The 26,350-nt window shown below is 34.4% G+C and overlaps 1 protein-coding gene across 4 annotated transcripts in view; it reads left to right on the forward strand.

The window, feature by feature from the left end:
- Positions 1-6,447: 6,447 nt before the first annotated feature.
- LOC127065041 (neo-calmodulin-like) overlaps positions 6,448-26,350 on the forward strand; it is a 99,160-nt gene continuing 79,257 nt past the window's right edge. Inside the window, exon 1 of one of the 4 annotated variants that reach the window (XM_050996872.1) lies at positions 6,448-7,476. In XM_050996872.1, the coding sequence (XP_050852829.1) occupies positions 7,438-7,476 (39 nt within the window). In that variant the 5' untranslated portion in view covers positions 6,448-7,437. The remainder of the gene's footprint in view (positions 7,477-26,350) is intronic. The other 3 variants (XM_050996874.1, XM_050996875.1, XM_050996876.1) reach the window with 3 other exon arrangements.

The following is a 26,350-nucleotide window of genomic DNA, read 5'->3' on the forward strand; positions in this document are numbered from 1 at the left end:
TTCTTTTTTGTGCAATATACCCGTATTTAGATTTATTTGATAAAGAAAAGCTATCGTTAATTAATTTTAATACAATGGCAGCGTAATGATTTCATTGAATCGATCAAGAAACCGAATCGAATCGAATCGAATCGAATCGATATGAAGGAGTTAGAAAGAATTTGAGGACTGCTGCACGGTCGATACATCTCGGTAACGATGGGAAAGCTTTCGATCGTTAGAACGAGCCAAAAGAACACTGCCAAAACTTCCGTGAATGCTGTGTTTAGATCACAAGGTGTGCGACTTAAAGAGAGAAAAAAATTAAAACGGGAAAAGAATGAATACAATATAAAAGGAAACAAAAAAAAATAATTATAATAATAATAATAATAATAATAATAATAATAATTGTAATAATAATAATATTAATAATATTAATATTAATAATAATAATAATAATAATAATAATAATAATAATAATAATAATAATAATAATAATAATTAAAAAGAAACAGAAAATAAAATAACAAAGGAAAAACTTAATAAACGAGAGAAAGAAAGAAAGAAAAAAAGAAAGAAAGAAAGAGAAAGCGTTTCTTCGCTCAGAAAAGAAAAAAAAGGAAGAAAAAAACAGAAATAATAGTAGTAATAAAAAGTAACAAATAAAACAGAGCTCTTTCGTCTCTACCTTTTCAGAGTGCACCGTTTTTGAGGCTCGGCAATAAAAAAAAAAAGAAAAAAAAGAAATAAATGGAAGAAAAAGAAAAAAACAAAAATGAACGAAAGAAGGAAAGCAAGAGAGAGAGAGAGAGGAAGAAAGATCGATCAACAAGAAAGGAAAAGAAAAAGAAAAAAAAAAGGGATAAGAAAAAGAAAAAAAAAAAGAGAAAAAAAAGAAAAAAAAAACGTATTGTCATCTAAGCTACAATAGTTGTACTTACGTGTCTTCTATTTTGTCGATGCATTGTCTGGGTATTATACATATAATGCAGAACGATCACGCGCATCGGTTCCTTTCGAGCGTGAAACGCGGTACTCTCTTCGCGATTTGTCTCTCCTTTCGAGCACGGAACGTTTGAATTATCGAGATCGCAATTCGAGAAACGTACATTGAATTCGTACGTGACATCGAAAGAACTGCAGCACGTGATCCGTGAATGCACAACCGTCGCCGTATTATTATATTTTACAGAATACAGATATAGATATATATACATAAATATATATATATATATATTGTTCCGTTATCACCGTTATATCATCACGTGTATCATAAATATTAAACTAATAAATTTGCAAACAGTTTATTGACTTGTGAAGACACAAACGATTCGTGAACGTTATAATCGCGAACGTTTTTTGCGTGCAGTATAGGAAAAATAACATATTCTTCAATTCGATTAAGTCAGGACGACTTAATCCCGACGATAAATTAAATGTCGATGGAATAAGTATCGTCTAGACTCATTTTTAGCTTTCGCAAGCGAACGTGTACCTTCTGTCGTTTTTTAAGAGGTAAAGGGAGAATGGGAGATGGAGAGAAGGGAGTTAAGAAAAAGATATCGTACGAACGAGGAGAGTAGTCTTTCTATTCTCCGTTAAAGGGCTCTCTTTGTCCCTTACGTATGCACCCTTGTACATTTATTCGATATAAATTAGGGTGACGTTAACGCACTTGGTCAACGAATTTCTGCCGAGATCGAGCATTCCACGAGTAAATGATGATGTAACAGAGATAGAGAGATAAAGACAGAGAGATAGAGATAGAAAAAGAGAGAGAAAGGGATAGTGAAAGAGATAGTGAAAGAGTAAGAAAAAGATAGAGGATAGAGATAAAGAAAGCGCGATAAAGCGAAACGTTAGGACGAAGGGAGACGTTAAAGAGCAAACGCAAGTACATATATTATATAAAAATACATAGAAATATAAGAGAGAGGTGAAAAGATGATATATTTCAGTGAATCTGAATACATACGCGCGTATACGTGTATGATCGAGTGTTCGTGTGCGTGTAAAGAGCGTGATTCACGTGAATGTGTGTGCGCGTGTGTAATATGAACAAGGTCGACATATTTTCTAACGCAAATCACATTTTTAGGTTATTACTGTACTAATTATACGATATTAAGATAAATAAATGAATGAATAAATATGTATATATATATATATGCATACACACATATATATATATATATGTATAACTAAATATTATGAATTAAGTGTTTATTCGCATTTTTAACAGGATAAGGAATTATTAATTATTATTATTAATTATTATTATTAATTATTATTATTAATTATTATTATTATTATTATTATTATTATTATTATTATTATTATATAAAAATTCAATAATAGTTGTTGGTGTAATATTATGAAATAAATCTTTAACGATAGCAAGCGGTATCTTAAACCCGATCTAAACCTTAAAAACCCGATCGAACGTCTCTTTCGTTTGTATTCGTATTTTAAAAGGAAACTAATCTTTCACTTTCTTATGCAGACTCACTCTTATTTATTGCACTTCAGTTTCAGCAATAAAAGGCTTGTTGCTATCGCTCACGAGAGACGAAAAGAAAAACTTTGAGAACTGGCAAGTCGCCAAAATTCAATGAAACGTATCTCTTCTACGGTATATATGTATCCATGTGCATATATATATATATATTTCTTTTTTTATGTACTTGAAGAAATGGATATTCTTTTTCGAAAGAATAAGATGAATTCTTCATAGTAGTAGTTCGATCCTTTCTATTGAAATAATCGTTTTCAGATTCTAAGATCTCTCACGAATTTTGTTGAATACTGGACAACAGCGAGATATCTTTTTCTATGCACGATGTAAATAAACAGAATATATACTTAAGATATATATATATATATATATATATATATATATATATATGGATTTATATAATAGATGAAAGCGAGCTATCTTTTTCTCCGAGTGAATACCAAGATGACAAAGAAACGTTTGACCTATAAATTTTTAATATTTCTCAAGGGATCCCACCATTTTGTTTTTTTTTTCTTTTTGTATTATTTTTTCTCCCCCATTTTTCTAAGCTAAAGCAACGAAAAACGATATCCTCAAATAGCAAGGTATCGACGAAAGCTTTTTTCCACATTAGGAACTATCGACTTAGTTATATAAAAATTCTTTTTTCTTCAAACTTTTCAATTTCGAAAGGCAACGTCCCACGAGATATTTATTACTTACATGCTACGCTTTCTTCGAAACTCGAGTTATATGTACGTGGAATCGATGGAACCTGTAACGTCTTCGAAAAACGAACATTTATTTCAATCTATCTAATATTAGGGTGATATCGTTGTGTCAGTTCTTTCTTCTCTTATATATAATACGATATTGGAGAAAAATAAATAATTTCTTTATATATATATATATATATATATATATATATATATATATATATATTATTGTTAAAGAAATCATGAACAAAAATAAATGGAAAGCTTTTTATTAAATTACGTTCGATTAGATTAGATCGACATATATTTCATTGATTCGTTTTGAAAATGTAATATTTAATATATTTAATATATTATAATATCTATAATATATTTATCTAATTTGAAATCTTTTTCAATTTTAGTATAAATTACGTGCTGTTTCGGAGATACATACCTATATTACGCACGTACACCCGTATGTATATCGCATATGAAGCTTTACAGAAGATTAAACGAACAATGAGATGAGTCGACGGCTTCCGAGAACGAACTATTTACACCGAAACATTACGAAAATATCCGAGTGTTTCGGAAGGGCGACAATTATACAAAGATCGTGAGATCGATACTTATTATTTTGTTTCTATTTCTTCTTATGTTCTCGTAATAACGTTTTATTTCTATAGTATAAAGTAAGGAGAATCGTTCAGCGCCAGTAAAAGGAATAATAAATCATTGAAATGATCCCATTGGATCATGGAGCCCATCGGTAAGTATAATCTTCCTTTTTTCTAACTTCTTCCTATATAAGATTATTACGAAAGTATATCATTAATATATTCAAGCGATCAATTTAACATTTTAGATAGCACTTTCTTCCCTTTTTTCTTTTCTTACTTGCTTGATAAATTATGTATACAATTTCGTTAGATCGAGTTTAAAGGTTAAAGACAGAATACAAAATAAATGATACGAAGTATCTACGTACATATATATGTACGTATATAAGTAAACTTATTTAATCTATCGACCTCTACACGATTGTTTACGTACGTACATAGGTAGAAGGACGCTCGTGATCTTCAGTCTCTTTTGTAACATCATCGAGGAAGGACGTACTTATACGCAGTAAGTTCGATTACAAATCTCTCACGATCAATACGAATTATTTGATAACGAAATACGCTGATAATTGCTTTCGTGAACGCAGAATCGGAGAACGTTCTATAGACACGTATTTACATATATGTATATATAGGTATATATAGATATATTCTCTCACTCTTCCGATACAACATGGAGTCGAGTTGTTATGGACACCATGCATGCACTCGTCCTGTCGTCCTTCGATTTCTGTTTATGACAAGGTTCTCACGCTTCGTCGTATCGCGATAACAATGGTATGACCTTCGACGTTGAGATTTCACAAATGGAAAAATAGATCGTAAATAATAGAAATAATATCGTTTAATAGAAATATTTGTATTACGTATTATCGTTTAATAATTTAAACACGTTTCTCGTTGTTTAATACGTTTTACTTTACAGGTTGTAACACACACGCTTTATATAATAAAGTCTGTTACGGTTTAGATATAAGCTTAGATATAAATTAGATTAACATATATAAGTTGAATATAAGTTGGATACAGGCTAATATAATTTGATACAATGTCGTTCCTACGAACTATCGTATAGGGTTCAGTCATGTCACGTTGTTCCATCATTCTGGAAATTGAACCGCACGTGTTGCTCGCCACGTGACCCCGACCCTTTCTCTCGAATCAAGTTCCAAGTCACCGAGCGAAATTAACGAAGGACGAATCCTTCGAATTTTTCCTTATCTTTTAACAGGAGTAACGGGACAATAGTGTACCATGTCAACTGGTAGAAATTTAAATTCGTATAAAAAGTTTCCACGACATTAAAGATTCTCATTTAAATATTTTAGCATCTTCAAAGGATAATACATGCGCAAGCCACGGTTTATGTATATTATAGGCATTTATGTATGGATATATATATATATATATGTATAAATATATAGTTATATATATGTATTTCTCTAGTTTACCTTGGTTAGTTAGTTTTCAAAGTAATATACATCTACCAGGTTGAACTCGTAATAAAATTCACTGCGTTCAACTAATTAACCGCCTGCTCGACTCTTGCGAATTCGAAAGCTCCTTATTTGTCCGTTTGTTGTTCAAAGGAAATTTCATTTATACTGTGTTTAAACGTGATTACATTGGAACGAAGGAACAATTAAATTTCGTTGGTTTCACGTTATTTACATTAAGTGTTATCGTATATCCTACAAAAATCGTCCTTTACGTTTTTATACGACGAAGATTTATTTGTTTATTCTTGGAACGCATGTTTTATTTTCCTTTTTTTTCTTTTTCTTTTTCACAAGACAGAATCAAGACTATGATCGATAATCTAAGAGGGGAGTTGTGGAAAACTCTGCGCATCAACGATACTTCGCATTATCTAGGTAGACAGACTGTTGAGCTCAAGCTGTTGCGTCAATATTTATAATCTTTCCGAGTCCACGTTTTCTCGCTCTCATCGCTCTTATCATTTACGATACACTTTACTTGAGAAACAGGAAAAATGTGACGAGCATTGTGCAAAAACCGTGTCAATCGAAGATCCTGTGCTCGACAAATCAAATAATTTTCTGTCTTTTTTTAAAACGAAAAACGGAAAATAGGAAAGAAAGAGAGTAAATAACGAAAGCAAACTAAAACTTTTATTGATCCGTCATCCGATCGGGAGTATAGGAAAGGGAAAACGAAACAAGAAAAAAGAGACGAAAAAAATCACATAGACGTGATTTCGTTCGATTTCATCCTTTTTACTTTTTTCTTTCATCTTCTTCCTATTTCTATTCTTTACCCACACACACACACACACACACATCTATATTTTTTTCTTTCGAAAAAGAAAGAAGAACGGAACGTCCGTAAAAGAAGAAGGAAATGGAAAAAATGCGAGCGTTTTCTTCGGAATTTAAGCGTGTTTCCTCGGCCTTGGACGGTCGACCTTGGCTCCCTCGATCGTCCCGAAAGTAGGCGCGGCCCTGGCTAGGATAGAAGAAGAAGAAGAGACAGAGATAGAGAGGTAGAGAGATAGAGTGAGAGAGAGAGAGAGAGAGAGAGAGAAACAGAGAGAGAAAGAGAGAGAGAGAGAAAGAGCAAGATATATATAGATATATATAGAGAGAGAGAAAGAGAGAGAGAGAGAGAGAGAGAGAAGGATAGAGATAGAGCGTAAAGGGTCGTGCGCGCGCGCACCTAGCTCGGGGGTGGGTTCGACGAAGAGGTCCGGCGCGCCACCACCTCGACGCACGTACGGCCAGGCCACAGAACGAAGAGCCGGTCAGACGCTCGTCAGCCGCGTCTACATACGTCCTTTCCTGCGAAACGTCCTAGATTTGCTCACCTTGAGCGTGTCAAGAAAATAACAAGTCATTTCTTTCGTCTCTCTGTTTGTCTCTCTATCTCTCTCTATCTGTTTATCTCTATATCTGCCTCTGTCTTTCGCTCGCTGTCTTTTTCTCCGTCTCTCTCTGTCTCTCTCTCTCACTCTCTCACTCTCTACTTCTGGTTCTTCCTTACGGTTCAACGCTCTCATTCAACTTTTTCTCTCCCTTCCTTTATTCTCCTCTCTCTCTCTCTCTCTCTCTCTATTCTCTCTCTCTCTCTCTTTCCCCTTACGTGTTATCCTTTTTTCATTTAGAAGAAAGCATCGAACTCGAGTATAGTCTCGAGGTTTCCTTCGTTCCAGATCGTTAACGTAAAAATCTCGAAGTTTCGTTTCCGAAAGGGAAAAATTTTCGAAAAGAGGAGATAGAGATAACGGTAGAGATAAGAGAAAGAAATTGTAGAAGGAAGAAGAGAGAGTGATATAGTCCAGTCGCGTTTCGCGTACGATAGGGAAAAGGAAAGAAAAGAAAGAGGAAGGAAGGAAGGAAAAAGAGATAGAAGGCGGGAATAAGAAGAGGATAGAAGAGGACAGAAGAGGACGCAACGACCACCTGTAGTAGTTCTTTTCTGTTGACGAGCCCCGTCGTTTCTTCTGTCTCTGATATAATATCATATCATAATCGTCGAATCCGTTTCTCTTCTCGCGGAGAAAAGTTTCTGATACGGGCGCGAGGTCAGATCATCCTGGAAATCTTCGACGTGAGGGAGAGAAGGGAACGACGCTTCGTCCAGCCAACACCTTTAGAGCTTTGCCAGGATTACCACCAAAATGAAGACCTCATCGTTCTCTCTTCGTGTTATGCGCAGGGTAAGTAAGTGAATTTTTGTGTATCTTTTCTTATGGTTATTTCTCGTATACTTTTTATCCCTTAATCCTTTTGCGTTTTTTTCTTGTTATCTATTTTTTTTTCTTTTTTTCCTTTGGGTTTTCTCTTTGTTTCTTTGTTTCTGTTTTCCTTCTATTTTTTTTTCTTGTTAGATTCAATCAGTCGTTTTAATCGTTTTTTTTTTCTTTTAGTTTCTTTGGTTCTTTATTTCTTTCCCTTGCTTTTCTTTCTTTTTTCTTTTTTTTTTTTAATTCGATCCTTCTCTCTATCAAACGCAACGATTAATTTATACAATGTGATTCGCCGAAAGCGTCTCCGAATTGCATTTTAATACCCATTTCTAGAACGTACGAAATTTCAAATTTTACGATAAATTATAGTTTTACGATGAAACACGATCGAAATGACAACGGCTCGTAGACAGTTAATTTATCACGATTAATAGTTATAGGATAGACACTAGCTCGTAATTCACCTTTACTCGCTTGTAAGATTTACGATCCAATCGTGATTGCGTTTATAGACTATGTTCGTTCACGTACAATAGAAAGCATCCGATCCGGAAGGTATCATAATATTTTCAGGGAAAGCTACGGGGTAGCTTCGAGCACGGCGATAATGCTACGTAAATATTTGACTCTGAGCCTACGTGCGGTCAAGACACCTCGTCAAACTCGATTTACTTTTCATATTGAACGATTAACGCTTACGAATCTGCATCCTCTAATCGTTATTGAATATGTAAATTGATTTACGTCGCCTACACGCTCGATCGTTGAATTCTTGATCGAACTTGGAGAATATTTTTGCACCTACGTCGAAAGGTTTCGATTAAATCGACGGATAGACTGCTAGAAAGAGAAAAAGAGAAAGAGAGAGAAAGAGAGATTCTATTATCGAGTCTATTTTCTTTATTCGCTCGACCTTTTTCTATTTCTAGCTTGGAATATAAAGTACTACCGTTGCGTTCGTTTCCTGTGTATATAATACAACGAAGACTATTTGAATATTTCCTACATGATTGCGACGATTCGATTTAGATAAATCGTCGTTTCGATTAGTTTAAATTATAAATTGAAGAACGTTTCTTTGTAAAAAGAAATCCGTGTAAATGGTTTGTTAGGATTGTAGAAAAAGGAAAGCCAATTTTTCGCTCTATTAAACGTACAGATAATTGAGGACTTCTTTATTCCCGATGGATGGAGAAAATTGAGAGAGAGAGAGAGAGAGAGAGAGAGAGAGAGAGAGAGAGAGAGAGAGAGAGAGAGAAAGGGAGAGAGTTTTCATCATTCGTGTTAGAGAGAAGTCCCTTATGGGAATTAAATTTGAAAAGAACAAAAAGAAAGGGTTGGTTGGGGGTGGGTGAGGGTGGGATAGAGTTGTTCAAAATCGAGCGAAAACTAATCTATTGTCTGAAAGTTGTGTAAGATGTAAATCACTCTGAATTACGTTTGGAGTTTGAATACTCCATGTATATTTGTCGACTTTGATCTCATATATATATATATCGTTCTACTTTTTAGAAGCGTTGATTTTCATCTTGCCTTTTAGTTACGCGTTTCGACGAAACCCCTGAAAATAAAATTCATTTATGCATTCCGAGTAGATTGAAACAAAGACTTTATCATCGTGCGAGAATTGAATCGTGACAACCTTGAGGTGCTATTTATATTGCATATTTCAGTTCGCTACCAGATACGTGATAAAATTAAGCGTGTTAATGAATAAGAACCTTTGAAGAAAGAGAAAGAAAGAAAGAGAGAGAGAGAGAGAGAGAGACAAATGCAAATTCATATAAGAACTCGTCCGACATTAAATCGTTTGGAAGTTGTTTCTAATTTTTGTCAATCAGATTGTTAATTAATGATATAATAATAACATACGTTAACCTAAGTTATTACCTTATATAGAGTTTAACATTCTTGTTGTATAGGTCAAACATGATTCTCGTTAACTAGGTCGAATGTGTTTATGTGTATGTGTCGTCAAAAAAACGTTCGATAGTTCGGATGACCTTTCTTTGAATATTCACTACACGTTTTATTTTTAAAAATATCAGTATTTGTAAATATGGTATTACGCAAAATTGTTACATCTTATTGCGTAAGTATAAGCTTTTTCTCTCTAGTTCTCTCTAAAATAATATATTTAATATAATGGGTAGATACGTTAAAAAAATTGTCCTTTGATCATAGAAAATAATTAAATCGTTAAGATCGTTAGAAGCGTTTATTATTGACGATCGTAAATTCGATTATTATTCGTCGATTGAGTTTTAATCCTATTCGATTGGAAATATTAAGACCGTACATATAATTCTACCTTTCGATTACAGATTCATCTTGCACGCGATAATATAAATCCTTTAAAAGAGAATGTAATTAGAAAACCGAGAAACTTTTAATTTGAAATAAGTTCCCGTTAGAAGCCGCTGCTCTTTCGTTAGTTTAAGCTCTCTCAAGGACGTCGTATCTTTCGAACTCTACATAGAATCAAGTAAGTACTTACTACCAAGGACATAGCTTGGCCGCCATTAATTTCCCTCGATTACATTGTAGAAGGTGACGGAATGAGTTTATAAATGTGTTGCAAACCGTAATCCGAACTGGCTCTTGTAAATTGAATACTCTGGTTTCTCTCTTTCTCTCTCTCCCTTAAAAGAGAGCGCTGAGATTAAGTTGAGAAATCAAACTAGTTTGAAAAATGTAATGAAACATTTCTAATCCCGTTGTTATCAACGGAAAAACTTATTTTACTTTTTAATTTATATATGGATCAAATTTGATCGATAGTTATTTCATGTATTTCTCGATAACTCGAGAGATCTATATTTGCATAGGTAATATAAAGTGTATTCAATTTACGAGATAAACGCTTATAGATTATTCGAGGATTAAAGTTGAAAATATTTTCGAAGGTCATTCTTCAAAGATTTTATATCGTTCTTTCTTCGGTATCGTTCGTCGTTGCATCTAGAATGCAAATGCGTACTTGTTAGTTGCATAAACAAGTATCATCGTTATCCTTAAGAAATGTTTCTCGTTCTATGATCTCTCGCGAGCTTTGAAGCATACGCCATTAGACGTCTTTTATATTTCGCGAAGTAGATACAACACTTTTTTAGTATGAAACGAATGGCGACGAATATGTAAATTTGTATCGCATAGTTCTGCTCGATTCGAAATTGTATTCGTATGGTATATTTTTTTTTATATCTTCAAATAAAATAATATAAATTCTTTTATTTCAAAGGTCAAGATATTTATCTGTGTTTTTTTTTTTCGGCACGAATATGAAAATTAAGGCGAGAGAAGAGTTAATTCTTAATAAAAATGACGAAGGTTATTTGCGTAATATGCATATTCAAAAGGAATTTCTATCAGGCATAGGATAATTTGCCACCTTCACACCGTACCACGTTTCCTTTATACATGAAGCTAATAAAGTTTCTCTTTCACGTATGCAACAAAGCTAGTCTAGCTGGTGCTCAATGTTCTACACTTTCGATGTGTCAGACCGAGTTGCTGCGTGCACGAACAATATCAAACGTCTAGGCGACGACAGGGTGCAATTAAGTGTCGAATATTAATTGATCGAGCAAGTGACGTTTGAAAACCGATATACCGTTTGCCTCGATTCCATACGCGTTCAACGTACTACGTTATTTTTATTTCTTTCTTTTCTTTTTTTTTTTTTAATTTTCTTACGTAGTATACGACACAGAACGTTTGTTAGAAAAGTCGAAAAATTTGCGAAAAAGGACGAACAATTTTTTATCTGATCGATTGGATGATTTTTTCACGTAAATAAGTTTTAAACTATTATTTTATCCACCATAATTTCTTTCTTTTTTTTTTTTTACATATCGATCAGTTTACAATTCTAACGTCTCCATTTAAAAGCAAATGAAATTTGACTTACGTCAGAATATATGAATTCGGTTGACCCGACAATAACATGCAACTCGTGCCTCTTTCCTGTACAAACGATAATATCCATGATATATATGCAAGACCTTATTGTTAGTTACTTCGATGTTGCATCGATATGAGTTTTTAAAGTCTCGCGAGAACACGTAATGCGATTATCGAACGTATCGTAACTTATATTCGAGATTTAAATGCTTGTTTTATGGATTTCATTGTCAACGTTAATTTTATGGGAGTACGTACGGGAAAGTAAAAGAATAATTTCGATTTTGATAGCTTCGTTCTAGTTCGGATCGATCAATCTAAATAAAGAATTTTTAACGTGACATTTTATATCGATAGTAAATAATAAGAACAATTATATAAATAAGTACGATGGATATACGATAAAAATTTTTTTATAACTTTCTATCTCACTTACGTTAGAAAAAAGGGCGAGAGAAAAAAGAGAGAGAGAGAGAGAGAGAGACATAATTGAATAGAAAAAGTAAATTTGTAGAATAAACGCATTCGTCGAGTAATTATATAGCCGGTGCACTCGTTTTATCGGATTCGATGTCGAAGATTGAGTTTGAGTTGGCCGAATAAAATTGATTCGTCGAACTCGAATCCGATTTTTGTTGTCAGGACGAAATAGATTAATACGAGGATCGAATTATATCTTGCTTGAGGAAATTGTATTTGGTTGGAACGTATGTATGTAAGAGGAAAGATTAAAACTCGTTTAATTTTTTTTTCGAATTTCTCGGAGAAAATATTTCATACGATTTTCAAGTAGAACAATTAATAGGTATTATATATGTGTGTGTGTGTGTTTTCCCAAGTACGTAAGTACGTATATCAAGTTTAGAATATAGTTCGGATCAAAAAAGTGGTCTATTATTTCGCTATATCTTAGAATCGTAAAAGCTCGTTCATGCTAATTAGCCGACGTTGTATGTTCGAAATCGAGGAGAGGTAGGATGTAGGTATATTATACGTATATAATTAATCGTTGAGAAGAGTCCCAAAGGATTAAAAGTCTTATGGTAAGTGGAATTAATCGTTCTACGTTGTTTTGAGGAGCTTGTAGTTGGAGATTGTAATTGAGACTTGCAAGGTGACTTGCTTTCGATTAATAATATTCGAGGATCCGCATACGTGACTTTACTCTGTTTCGAGGCTTATGCGAAGGTTCGACGTAATTACTGGCTTAGCCATTATTAAATACAAGTTCGCTCACGGATCCATTATCATAGACACGATTACATCTTCCTCGATTTGACGTAATTGATTTTGTATTATATTTAAAAGCTCTTCGCTAAATTTTGTACGAAGCAAAGTGTGTGAGCTCAGTGACAAGTGTAGACATAATATAAGTTTGTGTAGATTATACCTCACAATTTAACAATCGGCTTAGTGCGTTAGAGTATTAATGTTAGTAGACTGAACTCCATACTCCTCGGTTTTCCGAGATATTTATATACCGGCTTTTACGAATTTTTCAAGAAGCATTATTTTCTTTGAAACGGAGAGAACGAAAAAAAGAAAAAGAGAAAAAAAATCGTATCGAAAAATGCCACTTCTTTTTGTTCTTCGAGAATAATTCGTACATAAAGGAAAAGGTCTTTTCAAAATTTAAAAAAAAGCCGACTCCATGTTTGAACCTTCGTCTTTGAAATAAAATCTTGTTCATCGAAATCGGTCAAGTATTACCCCTGATTTCTTTGCTGGTGTAAACCATTATAAAAGCATAGGTAGTGAACGGTTTTAACGAATAATGATTTTTGTTAAAATTATTACGACCGAAATTAATATGGCTATAATAATAACCATTTTGTTATCATAATAATAATAACAATAATAATAATAATATAATAATAACATTATTATTATGTATTACATATTATATTATAACAATAATATTATTATTATCATTATTCGCGAAAGACATTGGAATCGAAACTTTTCTCAAAGGTCGGACGTTTTATATTTCCTCACGGTATCAATTGGTTTCGAACTTTTCTCCTTTTACATCTACCTCTATTTTTCCCTTTTTACCTTTCTTTTTCTCGCAGAAATAAGAAGCGAGGCGCGCGGAATTGAGTTTAACGTGAAGTTCTTTGATATTCTCCAACCGAAGGCGTCTTTTCTCGCAAATTCTTTTTCCTCCAAGACGCATCGTCAAAGGTGCCTCGTATGTGCGCGCTCGGGCACACGCGAGCGCATCAAAATCTTTGTACATATAGATATATTTATCTACTCTCTTCGAGGGAACTGAATATCGAAAGTTTAAGGAGTTCCCTTTATCGTATCGATTCGATTATTCTACGAGATTCGATTTTGTCGATAACGTTAACAACGATGACGAATATCTAATACATCTTTTCTTTTTCCCTCTCTGTACTCTCTCGTTCTCATTTTATTTCCATGGGAATCCGTATAGAGAAAACAAGGATATATTAAAACCTAATACAAATATAATAGAACGTTAAAAAGTAATGTATCCTTGAAGAAAAATCTTTCGTAGTCTACGATAACGATAACGTTTCCTTGTTATCACGAAGGTAGTAGATATTACTCTCGAAATTCAATATCGACCTGATTTGACTCTTCGTTCTTTTTTTTCTTCTTCTTCTTTTCTTTTTTCTTCTTTTCATTCTTTTCTTTTTCTTTTTGTTTTCACCCAACAGGAAGAAATTTGCATGTTTCGTTCGCCGTTGCAACATCAACAGTAGCAGCATTGCAGCAACGGTGGCTCGCCTGTTCCATCGCAATACCCCTGGCTGGCTGACACGGTCTGTTGTTGTGCCACTCCCATCTCCGACTAGAGCTTCCACTTCCTAGTTTCTAGTAAGGGCCGCAAGGCAGCCATCCATGGTTGTAGCTTCGTCTTTCTTTACTTCTTTTCCCACATAAACATATATACTTATATAAACAGGTGGACGTTTGGATACGCCCACATACACTCCCACACACACGCACACAAACGTAGGTATATTTCCCTCGCCTATGGCTATACTTGGAGCTTATTCGCTATAGAATATATATAAAGCTGAATAAACCATGCTACCTAGTCTCGAGTTCAACGTTTCGAAGTTGTTGTATCTTATTTTTCTTTCTTTTTCTTTCTCTCTCCGTCTGTCTGTCTGTCTGTCTGTCTGTCTGTCTGTTTTTCTTCTGGCTCGAATGATATATCTACGTAAATATCCCTTACGAAAGAAACACTACCTCGAGCCTAGTCTTCTTGTTTCCTATTTACACCTGAATTATTTGTTCCTTAAGGTGGTACTTTAAAACGAGCTAAGAAAATGGATACTTCTTTCGAGTTTATGTATTTTTACGAGTACAAGAATTTGCTAAGGAATTTCTGGTGTTTGTTCTCGTAATGTGAGAAAGAAAAAGAGAGAGAGAGAGAGAAAAAGTAGATCCATACTCACGTAAAAAGAGGTCAAAATTTTCAGGGAAAAAAACTTGACATTTTACGAAGAGGCAAAACGATATATGTACATACCAGAAGAAAGAGAAAATATAATAGTGTCGTATGTAAACGGGCTAATGTATGTGCATAAAAATGTCCGAAAAATATATTGTACAGACTTTTGGACCAGACGACGACGGAAAAAGGAAACAATAGATAGTAGTGGAAAATCGGTGCTACGATAAAATAATAAGAGACAAAGGTGGTTCAATATTGTTCGCTAGATATCGATGAAGAATACAGTTTTTAAAAGCACAGATACGCATCCGCCATTTTCCTGTTTTCTTTCTCTTCATTTCTCTCTCTCTCTTTCTCTCTCTCTCTCTTTTCCTCACTCTGGTGATCGAGTTGAGTTCATGAAAAGATATGTTCGATTGGAAAACATTGCATCGTAAAAGTGTAGAAGATATGAACGAAAATCGAAAGGTTTATCAGTGAAATTTTAAAAAGCAATGAGAAATAAAATGTAGCAAACGAACGAACGGATTATTTGCGAATTAATTTAATTTAAAAAATGATTATAACAACAATTTCCGCGAATTTTCATGTTCTCATTGCAATTACCAATGATTGCATAAAATGTCCAATGGGACATACCACGAATTAATTTTAGAGAACGACCGATTAGTCTTTGGCTTTGCCGCGAAACGACCACGAAATAATCAGAATAAGCGTTCGCTTCATCTTTTCATGCTACGCAAATGAGAATCGTTGGATTATTAACATTTCGAGAAAATTATACTTTGATTTTCCGAGCTATTATTACGAATAACTTTTCTCTCGAGACGGATTTCCTTTTTCGAAGGGAAATCTATCGAGATTTTCTTTCTTTCCTTTCTTCTTTTTTCCTTTTTTTTTCCTTTTTTCTCTCTTCTTCTTCTTCTGCATCTTCATCTTCGTCATCGTCTTTCGCACAATATCTGTATTTATGGAAGTTTCATTTTAATTTTTTGGATATCAGTGTTGTTTGAAGAAGAAAAAGAAAAAGAAAAAGAAGAAGAAGAAAGAAATGATAAATTCCATCGAATATTCGATTCGATCAGCCAAATCGATGGCAAATGTAATCGAAGTTTCTTCGCGATGATGGTAACATATGGTATCTACATTAAGATCGATTACAATCGTAAAACTAAACTTCGTGGCTGTTATTCAGGAAAACTTCTTTCGAACTTATCCGAATATCCTGATGGTTTATAGAATAATAATATCCATGTAAGAGGAACCTTATTGGTTTTTGGGAATAATTTTCTATATTTTAACGGAGTTAGTTTTGTCATTCTCGAATTTAATAGGCATAGAAAACTTCATAGTCTTCTTTGATACTTAGTCATCGTTATTTGCATAAGTTTCAGCGCGGACTTAGTGAAAAGAAAAATTCTTAAAGGTTTTCTCTGGAACGAGAGAATGAGAGAAAGAGAGAAGAAAGATAAAACATCGTAGCATGATTTTTGGATCTTCCAATAAATTTTTCGAAATTTTCTTCATATCAATAACGTCGATAAAAACCACATGAGCAGGAAAGTTGAGCTCGATCGAGCAGAGATATTCCAGATGCATCGAAAATTCACTAGGATAGTAGACTGACATGAAAGGTGCAAAAGAGGAAAATAAAAGGAGGATTTATTGAAAATTCTTCCACGAGAAAAAGAGCTATGATCTTATATATCTTCTTCCTTTTTCTTTCGCGTTATTTACCACGTTCTTGACCTCGCTTCTGAAAGAAATCTCTTGTGAGTTATCTCGAAAAGGAGTGAGTAATAAGAAGCAATGAAAGAAGATAAGTTGTAACTGGGAGAACGACAAAATATAGTGTTAGGTCGTTAATGATCTTAAGTAGAAGTTTTTCGTTTAAAAAGTTTGTATACATAATCGTAGGTGTCTCTTTGATATCAAGCTACAATTTTCTATAATTACGATGCAAAGTATTTTAAACGATAAGATTTTGAAAATTCTCTAGCAATTATCGCGTTAGTGAATTTAAAACAGATCGAGAATAATTATTTACCAGATACTTACGCGATGTATAAATTTTATCATAAATTGACTACTCATTTACAATTGTAATGCATTGTCGTGATTTTATAAAAAATTTTGATAACATTTTGTACGAAAAAAATAATTTCTTTCGATTTTTTCTCTTTCCTCTTTTTTTTTTTTGGAAAAAAAGGAGAAAAAAACCGAATAAATCCGTGGATTAACATACGAACGAGCTAGCACGTTAGGAAGAAATTTAAAAAAGTAAAAAATTTTTCATGCAACGTTGACTTCGATCGATTTGTTTAATAAGCGATTTTATTCCAACACGAGAGAAAGATCTAATGGTTCACGGAATATGGTTAATTACGTGGAAATGGCCATCTCACGATCGTTCGTAACGTTATTGCGTGCATCCGAGCGTATATTCTCACATAGAAAGTCATTTTAATAAACGAATCTCGCGCGGTTATGTTGCCACCAATCATAGAGAGACGTTTCATTGCGCAGATCGAGTTTCCACGGTAATGCTAGTGTCCGGTTTCGCGGACAACAATGATGTTCGTGCTTTTGACAAGTCGATCGTTTGAAAACGTCCAACGAGAGAGAAATCGATTACTCGAGTTCGAGCTTTCTTGTCGTTTCGAAGACTCTTCGAAGCGAATCGAGTTTCATCGTTCGCGAAATGAAGTCGACCGTGGCGACTCGTTTCCGATCGAATCGATCGTTGTTACGTACGCGAAACTATTTCGCTTGGTGACAATAAAGTGTTCGGTGTAAAACGTGTTCGAATATTGTAACGAACGGATGAACGGATGAACGGATGAACGAATGAACGAAGGAAGGAAGGAACGAACGAACGAATGAACAGATAAAATTATTTTCAACGAATAGAGTTAACGTCGAGGCGATCGAATTTTTCAAGTAATTGCTTTTTTTAAATATCATTTTATCGAATGAGAATATTCTAGGCTGTGTTGCACTATGAATTTCCCTTTTTGCGGGAATGGCGAGAGTAATTTTATTTACGGTTAACCTTATCCACGGTGAGGAGGAAAAATCGAAGCGAGAGAGTATGGCCGAGAGAGAACAGGGCTGTGACGTCGTTCTCATCGTCCATCGACGTTTAATAGTAATTATTAAAATAAAATCGTGCGGGACTCGTGGGTTTCGTGAGAGGATCGATCGATAGGACGAAACTCTCAGGACTTGAGCGTAACGTAATTGTTGCAGAACTTTGATCATAAAATAATAAAACATTTATATGTTTTATCGTAGAACATACACATACATACATACATACATATATATATATATATATATATCCACACAGAGACACACACATACATACAGACATATATGTATATATATACAGCTTTTTTCATCGTATAAGTCTATAGATATGGATCCGTTTTCGCCTCGACCGTGATAACATTTTCTTTTCTCTTTTCCTCGCACGTGCAACTTTAGAAGGCAATAAAGAAGAACGATTCCCTTCCGAGCGTAACTGCACGGCTCATTCCCGGATATACTTCGTCCCAAGGAATCGAAGTTATGGATAACCGAGAGAGAGAAAAAGAGAGAAAGTAGAAAAAGAGAAAGAAATAGGAAAGGACAAGGACAACTGATTGGATTTTCTCTCTTTTCTTCCACCTCTTTCTTTTTCTTTCAACCTTTTTATATTCCTCTCGCCCTTTTTCGGTATCGTAGAAAAAGAAAAATCCTCGAAAATCGTGACTGGAGGACTAGAGAGATAAGAGATACGTGTGTATCTTTAAGAAATTGTCGAGAAAACGATGTAAAATGAAACGTAAAACATTTTCGAGTACTTTAAGTTAATGTATTCCTACGTAACGAAATGAATCGATAGAACGATCATCGTTTTTGTCGTTCCCGGGTAATAAAGCGTAATTTATCAGTGATCAAATTGTTTTGCACTTTTATCTTTATTTTCTTTTTATTCAGGAACGAGAAAGAAAACATTGTCTCTCGTACTCTCGAGGATTCTAATGTCGCGCGAATTAAACTCGAAAAGAACGAACTCCATTCAGGAATTAAGTTTAATTAACTGGAAGTTTAGTTTTCGTTGGACATTGTTAAGATATTAACAAAACAAGGGAAGAACTTGGGTGATGTAGCTGAACGTATATATAATTTCATCGAGTTCGTTCAACGATGCTTATCGCAGAATTATTAAAAGTTTATATATAAATATTTCCTTTTCTATCGTTTAATTCATTATTTCTTTGGAACTTCGGTTCAAGTGTCAATACGGTCCGATCGGTTTATTGAATTTTTCCTCCGGTTTATTGAAATTTCCTACGGTTTATTGAAATATAACGTAAAATAGTTTCGATATTCGTTAATTGCTCGGCCCACTCTAGCTTCCCTTTGTCGATATGGTCTAGCATGTGTAGTGCGTTATCAAAAGCATTCCTGCGTTCTATGGAATCCGTTGTGTTATTCGAAGCTCGTGAAATTACAATCCGGATGTCGTTTAGTTTCGAGAAAATGCGATTTCGTGGATCATTGATGATTAATCGAGCGAAGAAAGAACGATAGAGATAGATAGATAAATTGATAGGTAGATAGATGAATGGATAGAGAGAGAGAGAGAGAGAGAGAGAGAGAGAGAGAAAGAGAAGGGTAAATAGAGAGAGCAAACGTGGAAGGACCCTTGAAGAGAACCAAGCTACTCTCCGTAAATTAATTTGCACCTTGGGCTACATGATCCTTGCATTTCATTATCGCTAACCTACAAAAGCTCTTTCGTGTCCGTGTACATGAGAGAACTCGAGTACCTACAAACTAAAGTTTTGTTCGACGTATAACATTTCGTTACATTTGTTTCGACTTATAAGAGTTAGAGAAAGAAAGGGAGAAAGAGAGAGAGAGAGAGAGAGGGAGAGAGAGAATTTCACGAAAGATATCTCATAAAATAGAATTCTCCATTGACCTATCGAATAAGAAGATCGTAGAAATTCGAATTGGTAGTATTTGAAGTGTAGTGAAAAACGAGTAGTAGTCTTCGTTAAGAATTTAATATCGCCCTTAGGGGAAAGAAAGAAATGATCCTTGGTTGGATGGATAGATCTACGAGCGTAAGAATCGTCTCGTTGTAAACTTACGATTCGCGTGGGTGTTGCGCATTACGGAACGAAAGGGTACCTGCAATTTAATGCGGGGGGAAAAGGGAAAGGGAGAAGAGGCATAGGGAGAGGGGGATGAGAAACTAAGAGCAACAAGTTCTCCTTGATTTATCGTTTTACATAAGTGCCTGTTCGTTCTCGTATAAAACTTAAAGTGGATTAAACGGGAATTACATTGTGTGGGACGATCATGGGAAAGGAAAAGATAGGCGAAGTCAAATTGATTAAATTCGATCATTCGTTAGCCGTTTTCCTTGACCGAAGAAACTTCTTCTTTCTTTCTCTCTCTCTCTCTCTCTCTCTCTCTCTATTTTTCTCTCTCTCTCTTTTTTTTCTATTTTTTTACTCGAAAGATTAACAACGACCGTTGACACAGAATTTCTTGGCAATCCTCCTTAATACGCACGCGAACGTTTTGTTCGTAGGAAGCAAAAACGAATGAATCGAGTTATCGTAAATAATGGAGGGACGTGTTCTTTTCTTTTTTCTCTCTACTTTTTTTCTGCTTCTTTTTCTGCCTTTTTCTTTTTTTTCTTCTTTTTTTTTGGCGTGGGAGGGATCGATTTAAACGTTTGATCGCTCAACGGGCGACAATCCCCTCGTTCTCGTAGTCGTTCGTCGCAATGAATTGTCGGGTTTTCTTGTGTTCTCGTGCCAAAAGTGGCGCCGAAAGGACGCCAATGTGTGACAGTGTCAAAGGCTAATGGAGCAGTAAACGATAACCGTAACGGAGTTTATGAAGTTTCCTTCATTTTTCTCAATTGCGGAGTCGAGTCAATTTTTTATTAGAAGTAATCTTCATTTTCTCTATCTTTTTTCCTTCCTTTCTTTTCTCTCTCTCTCTCTCTTTTCGCATTATTCAACGTTAAAAAGTATTTTCTAATTATCCTCGAATATATCCAATCGATGTACAAAAATTTTTCCATTAGAAATTTTTTTAATCATAGCAAATATATACGCATGCCGGTAAAAATAATATCTATTTTAATTTCGTTTTAAGAGCTAACAAACGTATTATATTTTAAATTGTGCTTTATCTTATCGTCGGTAATTTTTCAACGTTAATCATAATTCGCACAGCCAGTAGTCTAATCCAGATGAATAATGAAATCGTTTATATGTATAATTGTGGTATACCATTGGTTCGCTTCGTGGAAAATAAGAGAATATACTGGCTTGTACGTTTTAATAAGCTGAAGGGGAAAAACGAAATGGGGAAAACTCGAATGACGCGTTTGCAAAGTGTTAACCTTTTCTCAGAAAATGAGTCCTCTCTTTTCCATCGTGTTAATTAATTTCATTAGTTGAGGGAAAAAAAAGGTTGAGGCTTGGCTTACGATTGCATGATCTCGTCGTGCACGTAGATACGTAAATACAGATATAGACATAAATAATGAGATACAATGTAAAATGCAGAAACAAAAACAAAAAAAGAATCATAAAATATTTTGCAATAAAATTCTCTACCTCTCTTTTTCTCTCTCTCTCTCTCCCTTTCTCCATCTATCCATCTCTGTCTTATTTCTTCAGATCAACGAAACAGTCCATGAAAAATGTAATCACAAAATTCATAGATGTAGAGGAAGGTCATTTCGGTTTAACGTAGATAAAAGTATCTCTTTTCTGGGGCCATTTCTCTCAGGGAGAAAAGGCGGCTTTCTTTGAAATTGCAGTTTTCTACTTTGAAATACCTCGTGCATTAGATTTTTCCCTCTTTTCCAAGAGCTCTTCGAGCTCTGAGTATTTTATTGCTATGGGAGATAACGTAAGACTACTATTTTAAATCCTACCAAGCTTTTAGGCATAAAAGCTTTGCTAAAGGAAATGTTGGGAACGTTAAAGGGTTCTGACGACCTGGACGTTGCAAAAAATGAAAGAAAAAACGAGTCAGAGAGAGAGAGAGAAAGAGAAGGAGAAGAAGTAGAAGAAGAAGAAGAAGAAAAGAGAAGGAAAGAAAGGAAATTGGAGAATTAACTCGTCTCCGTAGCAATTACTTGCCGAGTTTTCCGCGAAAAGCTCGTGGAAAAGTGTCGGCGAATGAATTCCCTGGACGTTGTTGCAGCTGGATACCTTTAAAGGCGACGCTTTATTAGACCACGTCAGAGTCTTTCCTATCACAAGCCTATACATCACGCCCTAGCGGCAAATAATCCTGTTCTTTTCATATATATTCCAGTTGAAGTTCGATGAATTATTCATGTTCCACGTATTCTGCTAGGCGACGACTCTCTCGCGAAGTTTCAAATCTTTCCCTCTAACGTCTCACCTACCATTTCTTTTCCTTACTCCTAAGAGTACTTCCGTGACCATTTGAAAAATCGTGAGATACGAGAGGTCGAGGATTTAAATACAAATTTTCTCTAGGATCATTCTGGCTATGTAGGTATAATATTTCTTTCTTTCTTTCTTTTTTTTTTTTCTTTCCTTCTTTCTTTCTTTCGGTGAAATATCGAATAATAAATTCACAAATAATGAAAAATAACAAGCGTTGCAACAAGCTTGTCGGTTTCTTTTAAATAAGATAGTAGTATAATTTATTATAGAACGTAATGAGGGAGGAAAAAGATGCGTTGTGAAAGAAAGAAATTTTCTTTTTTTTTCTTTTTTTTTTCCTTTTAGCGAGCGTTCGTAACGTTCGTTTCATGGGAATATGTAAGAAGGAAAAAGTGGATCAGATGGTATAGACAACGTTTATACACGAGCCTAAAGCTGCACGGCCTAAAGCATCAGCACAGTGGTTTCGAAGCAACGCGGCCCACCTGTTGCTAGGCCTACGTCACTCGTAAGCGAGAGATCTCTCGCCTTTCGAGAGAATTTTCAACATAGCTTACTTAAATATTCGTCCCCGAGTAAAAAAGTAGTCACATCGATTTATCTTGGAAACATCGAGTTATCTCCTTTTGTGTATTATCGGTTACCAGGGAATAAAAAGTCCTTGGGATGAACTTAAAACTGTGTAAATCTTGTTGATCTCAAGCAGATGTGTCTACGAGTGACAGTTTCCAATAGTTTTTTTTTCCTTTTTTCTCTTCCTCCCCTCTCTCTCTCTCTCTCTCTCTTTCTCTCTTTTTCTCTTTCTATCTCTCTTTTGGTTTTTTTCTGTTCCTCTTTTTATTATCGACTTCATTCGCCTTTCTTTGATTCTTTTACCTTGCAATTGTCTTGAGATACTTTCTTTATCGAGTTTCATTTCCAAGGTCGTCCAATTATCTTTTTCCCTCTTCGAAATATCGTTCAATCTCATTTCAGTCGGACACGATCAATTTCAAATTTTCTTTTAATCCTGCGAATGATTTCTCCGAGCGAGATGTTTTATCTTTATCGAGAAAGTACTTTCTCGATTTTTATTTTTGAATTACACGTTACATCTTGCAAAGAATCTAGGACAATAACGTCCTTGGCTTTGTTGTAAGTTCTAATAACTTTGTTAGAATTTAATACATCATAGAAGGAGAGAGAGAGAGAGAGAGAGAGAGAGAGAGAGAGAGACCTTCATGCTACTTCGTTCGAAAATCTCTTCTCTAGCTAGGAAAACGGATTTTGTAAATATTTCAAGGGATTTTCGATGAGCTTTTACCACATCTGTTCGAACGAAGGTCATATAAAATCTATAAAAGGATATGGCAATAAGATAATTAGAAACAAGAAGATGATATTTGTCCGTTAGTTCGAACCGTTCGACGGATGAAAAGCAATTGTGGTATCCAATTTAAATGATAATTCACTATACGACCGATAAATCGATACTCGCTACCGAACCAAAGTTATAATCACGAGAGTGTAAGCGTGAATTCTGAATTGAACCTTTGAAGATTCATAATGAAGGTTTATAGTTTCACGTAGAAACTTCATTATCGTTTTAATATAAACGTAGTATAATGATGATGATGATCGTAAGGGAAAACCGTGGCATGAGAATTCGATCCTAAAAACAAAATCCTTTCTTGTTACCGTCGAGAATGAAGAGCGGAAAATTTTATGGTATTTTCTCGTAGATCCTACGTAGATCCCGACGTAGATCCTAACGTAGACGTCTCATATAAATGACATAATAAAAAACTTTTCAGGGCCGATGATGAGAATTTTCGGCGAGACTTTACGATACTAAAGTTAGTCTTTGTACTATATCACCGGCCCGCCCATTTCCCAAAACATTTAATACACCAACAATCGCCGACTCGCTTTACGATTGTAGTTTTATACCCGAATAAAACGTGTCCCAGTTGTAAATTAATTTTCTGCTTCCACTCGTTCGCATTATTTTGGAACGATGAAAAGCAAAAAAAGAAAAGAGGAGAAGAAAATATATAAAAGAAAAAAAGAGAAAAGAGAAAAGAAAAAAGAAAGAAGCTATTTCCACGGTCGCAATCGATGAAAATTTCATGCCTTTGAATTTCTCGACGTAGTTCTCTTTGGGAAAAACTAATCGAAGGTAAAGTTTGGCGGTACAAAACCGATAATCGAGAAAAGAAAACGTGAAGTTGCAGCGGGCAAAAAAACTGTGAGTAAAGCTGGAACGAAAATGGAATGAAGGAAAATGAGGTGGGTTTTTAAATCTGTATGCGATGGTATTTGTTGTATGTAGGGAATATAAAAAGATTCAGCATATTAGAGAGAGAGAGAGAGAGAGAGAGAGAGAGAGAGAGAGAGAGAGAGAGAGAGAGAGAGAGAAAGAGAAAATAATTGCTTTCGCATGGAATAACAATTTGTGCTAAATGAAAAGAAAAAAAAAAGAAAAAAAGAAAAAACGAACAAAATAAGAAGAAAAAGTGAAATTAGTTGGATGCAAAGAGAAAGACATGTAATGTCGATAAGTTTCGTGAGAGGAATACAATTTTCACGTTTAACGTTTTATAAAAATAAACTGATCGAATAGATTTCATCGTCGATACAATCGTTGAATGTAACGATCTGTCAATTTGTACTACTCTTTAAACGCATCGTTTTCTTACAGAAGGATTCTCTAGAAAGTTCTTCTAGTGTGTACAGTGGTCGCTCGATAGACTCGCCCCTTACGCTCTGATAACGAACTACCCTTTCGGTCGATTTGAGAGAAGTGCGAGAAGTTCGGTTTCCACCTTGTTGCTAAGGAGACTTCCCGCATCTTTCTGCAACCATTGCTGTTTGAGTTTAGAGATAGCTTAACTATATTCTTTTTGCTCCTTATCCCCACCCATATCTCCACCCCCGTGTTCACGTTAATTTTTTATTTATATCTTCGATTTTCATTCTTCGTCCTTGACAACAATGACATTAATTAAAAAAAAGATATAAACTTTCTAGAAATTTATCTACTTGAATTCGATACCTTGGACGATAAGATGTGAAAAGTTTAAAAATTTTTTTATAACAAGTATTTATTTCGAGATCTTCTTCTTTAAGTCGAAACTCTTGATACTTTGAATTTATATAATCGAAGTGTACATATATATATATATATATATATATATATATCTAATATATAATTTTGAAATAATGTCTTCTTTTTTTCTTTTTAATTATAAAAAATACGCTTGAATATGTTTCGCATAGCTCGATATATTTTTTTCAAATTTTGTGTTTTACGATGTCCATACACGAATAAAGTAATAATGCATGAATAATTATCGTTTCATTCAACGATATCTCCGAATGAATTTATATTTATTTGCTTTTATTATAAGCCATACCTATTTCTTTGAAATTGCGTTGATCGAGCCATGGGGATCTAGGTCGTTTATGTGGGGCACCTAATGTCAAAGGTTACGCGAAAGTCCTATCGTTCTATCCTGGATTTCAAAGATTCGAACAGGTTCCATCTTCAACGAAGAAGAATTTTTGCTGAGCTTTTTAAGATAATCAGCGATAAAATTGGATCATCGATAGACACGAACAAGCAATAATTTTAGAAATTTCATAAAATCCTACCTCTAAGGTATTGTCTTCCTTTTATTTTATAAGGAAAAAAATGTAAAAAAAAAAAGAAAAGCAAAAAAAAAAGAAAAAGACAAGAAAAGAAAAGGAAAAATAAAAAAAGAAGAAAATGTACAAAGTTAGATCGTTCGATCGCAAAATTGAACGATACCGTAATTAATTCCTTATCATTACGATCAATTTTATAAATAATTACAGTGACTATTTTATCAAAGAGAATTTTACAAAAGAGCGAAAGGACAAGCGTATTTCAAAATGTAAAATTTGCTTTCACCTACTTAACCGATACCGGTTAATTAATCTTTCGGGGTCATCGATTATTGGTAATTAATATTATTTATACTCGAACGGACGTCATTAATATTAATAACGACGTTGGTAACTATATTGGCGTGACATGTAGCAAACGATAAGTGACTCTGAGATAGAT

Source organism: Vespula vulgaris, chromosome 7 (genome assembly GCF_905475345.1).
Source record: "Vespula vulgaris chromosome 7, iyVesVulg1.1, whole genome shotgun sequence".
Taxonomy (NCBI): domain Eukaryota; kingdom Metazoa; phylum Arthropoda; class Insecta; order Hymenoptera; family Vespidae; genus Vespula; species Vespula vulgaris.